Below are 2,590 nucleotides of genomic sequence, written 5' to 3'. Positions count from 1 at the left end.
TACCTCCCTCTACCCCCCTCTACCCCCCCCCCCCCTTAGTCCGAGCTCGGCGAGCCCCCCTCATGGAAGAACACCCTCGTCTTCTCGCTCGTGCCGATGATGCGCGAGTTCTACGCCGTCATCACCAAAGAGCCAGAGACGCTGACGCGGCGCGCGCGCCCGCCGCACCAGTAGCCGCCGCCGCCGTCGCCGCCACGCTGAAGATTTGCACCCGTCCGCGCGCCAAGCCAGTCAGTCTTACACACCTCCTAGCATGGAGGACGGGCCCACACGCACACACACGCTGCACACGATTGGCTCGGGAGCCGACACGAGGCACACTCTCACCGGCCTTAGCACCGGGTCCGGACTGCTGGACACACAGCACGCCAAGCAGCTGGCACAAAACCGGCCCGCTCGGAGCCCTCTCGGAGCCCTCTCGGAGCCCTCTCGGAGCCTCCTCGGATCCCTCCTAGCCCTCTCGCAGCCTTCTGGCGGAGCCTTCTCGGAACCCTCCTTCCCGGAACTTTCCCCTGCAGGCGCGCGCTCGGCCTCTCGGCGTATCAGTGGGGGCTCATCGACGCGGAGGAGCGCGAGCCCAAGCCTAGAAGCGAGCCCAGAAGCGAGCCCAGAAGCGAGCCCAGAAGCGAGCCTAGAAGCGAGCCCAGAAGCGAGCCCAGAAGCGAGCCCAGAAGCGAGCCTAGAAGCGAGCCTAGAAGCGAGCCCAGAAGCGAGCCTAGAAGCGGAAGAGCGAATAGCGGCCCGGGTGGCATTCCGACGCACCTCCCCGAAGCTGTCCTCCGCCGCACTCGCTGCTCTCGCAGCCCCTTGTGTCCACGCAGTGCGCTGCATGCCCGCGCCCCGAGCGCGGCGTCTCTGCACCGCAGGAGCGCGAGGAGCTGCTCGGCAAGGAGCTGTGGGAGAGCGACAACCTCGAGGCCTACAACGAGGAGATGGGCATCGGGGGCGACGCCGGCGCGGCGCAAAAGCCGAAGAAGCCGAGCAAAGCGAAGCAGCGCAAGGCGGCGCTGCGCGGAGGCGCGGCAGAGGCGATGGACTAGGCGAGGGACGAGCGGCGGCCCGAAGGCGGCGGGCTAGGGCGCGTCGGGCGCGTCGCTGCACCGCCCGCGGCGCTCAGCGAGACTGCTCCCCCCCCCCCCCCCCTCCTCTCCTCCTCCTCTCCCTCTCCGCCTCCTCTCTCCTCACGGGCTAGCGCCCTCCCTCTCCCTCTCTCCTCCTATCCATGATCCGGCCGGCGCACGGGCGTCGAGCAGGCGGGGGTGTCCCTGCTGGCGGGACAGAGGTGCGCGTGTGCGGGTTGCGCGCGGGCGTCCACCGTGTCCTTTGCGCGCCCAGCCGCTCTCTGTCTCGCGATCTCCTCAGGCCTCTGAGCTCTGTATGCGACTGTGTGCACTCCACCGCCCACTGTGGAGGTGGCTGGCGAAGGGCGGCGAGAGAGAATACGGCGCGCTAGCAGGACGCTCTCTCCGTTCGTGTTTGCGCGCGGGTTGTGTGCCCTCTGTCTCGGCTAGACACATATGATGAGATATTGCAATAAGCTATATCCTATAAGGTAGGATGGACGCGCAAAAAAAAAAAACAGTCGTGTCACGTGAGACCGATATGCGATAATTATTTTGGCAATTGACCGGGCGGGAGCGGGCAGCGGGAGAGCGGCAAACCCGCAAAGTCGCTACCTAGTCTCGGCGCCGACCCGCAGCCGCACACGAGACACGTGCGGGGTGCAGCGCACCGCTGCGGACGCGCTGCCGCAAGGCCTGTGGCTAGTGCCATTTCACTCTGACACGCTAATCTTGAAAACGTCTCCAACGGAGCTCCGTGTTGCTTCCAGCGCCATCCCCCGCGCTCCCTGCGGCCATGGCCGATGCTCCTAGTATGAGGGGCCATCTGGCTACCGCGAGAGCGACCCAACTCGTCGACATCGTCCGATGATGGTGCCGCAAAGTCAGCCTTCGGAGGCTATCGTGGGCCACGTGGGGTCGAGCCGGCAGTAGCCGTGACATGTGGTTCCACCACCCCTCGTAGGCTTTGCCTCTGACCGCCACCGTTCCCAGGCTGCCTAATTGGATGGAAAGGAAGGCTCGGCGAGCGTATAGAAGCGTGCTCGACCTCGTCGTGGCAACCTGTACGGCAGCGCTGGTAGGCGCGATGAGCGTCGTGCCACCTGACCCGAGACGGGTCGCAGGCGTCGTACCGAGCGCGTCGAGACCGTGTCCTGATGTGATCTGCACGGGTGAGTCACGTCGGCGTCAAAGGAGCGACGTGCGACCTGTCAGAGCTTGATCTCCAATCTCAGCGGCGTCGAGTCGTCTCCGGCGGCGACAATTTTGTCCCTCCCCAGGACGCACAGAGGCAGCTGCGATTGGAGATCAAGCTCTGACAGGTCGCACGTCGCTCCTTTGACGCCGACGTGACTCACCCGTGCAGATCACATCAGGACACGGTCTCGACGCGCTCGGTACGACGCCTGCGACCCGTCTCGGGTCAGGTGGCACGACGCTCATCGCGCCTACCAGCGCTGCCGTACAGGTTGGCACGACGAGGTCGAGCACGCTTCTATACGCTCGCCGAGCCTTCCTTTCCATCCCAT

The 2,590-nt window shown here is 65.7% G+C and overlaps 1 protein-coding gene across 1 annotated transcript in view; it reads left to right on the top strand.

Annotated features, from left to right (window-relative positions):
• The window catches only part of EMIHUDRAFT_237054 (hypothetical protein), a gene marked incomplete at both ends in the record, with an annotated part of 2,773 nt that extends 1,733 nt beyond the window's left edge, over positions 1-1,040 (top strand). The window contains one exon of the mRNA XM_005778514.1: positions 867-1,040. Within this exon, the coding sequence (XP_005778571.1) occupies positions 867-1,040 (174 nt within the window). The remainder of the gene's footprint in view (positions 1-866) is intronic.
• Positions 1,041-2,590: the final 1,550 nt, after the last annotated feature.

This window comes from Emiliania huxleyi (genome assembly GCF_000372725.1).
Source record: "Emiliania huxleyi CCMP1516 unplaced genomic scaffold EMIHUscaffold_244, whole genome shotgun sequence".
NCBI classification, from domain to species: domain Eukaryota; phylum Haptophyta; order Isochrysidales; family Noelaerhabdaceae; genus Emiliania; species Emiliania huxleyi.
This window is presented reverse-complemented; position numbering and strand designations above follow the sequence as displayed.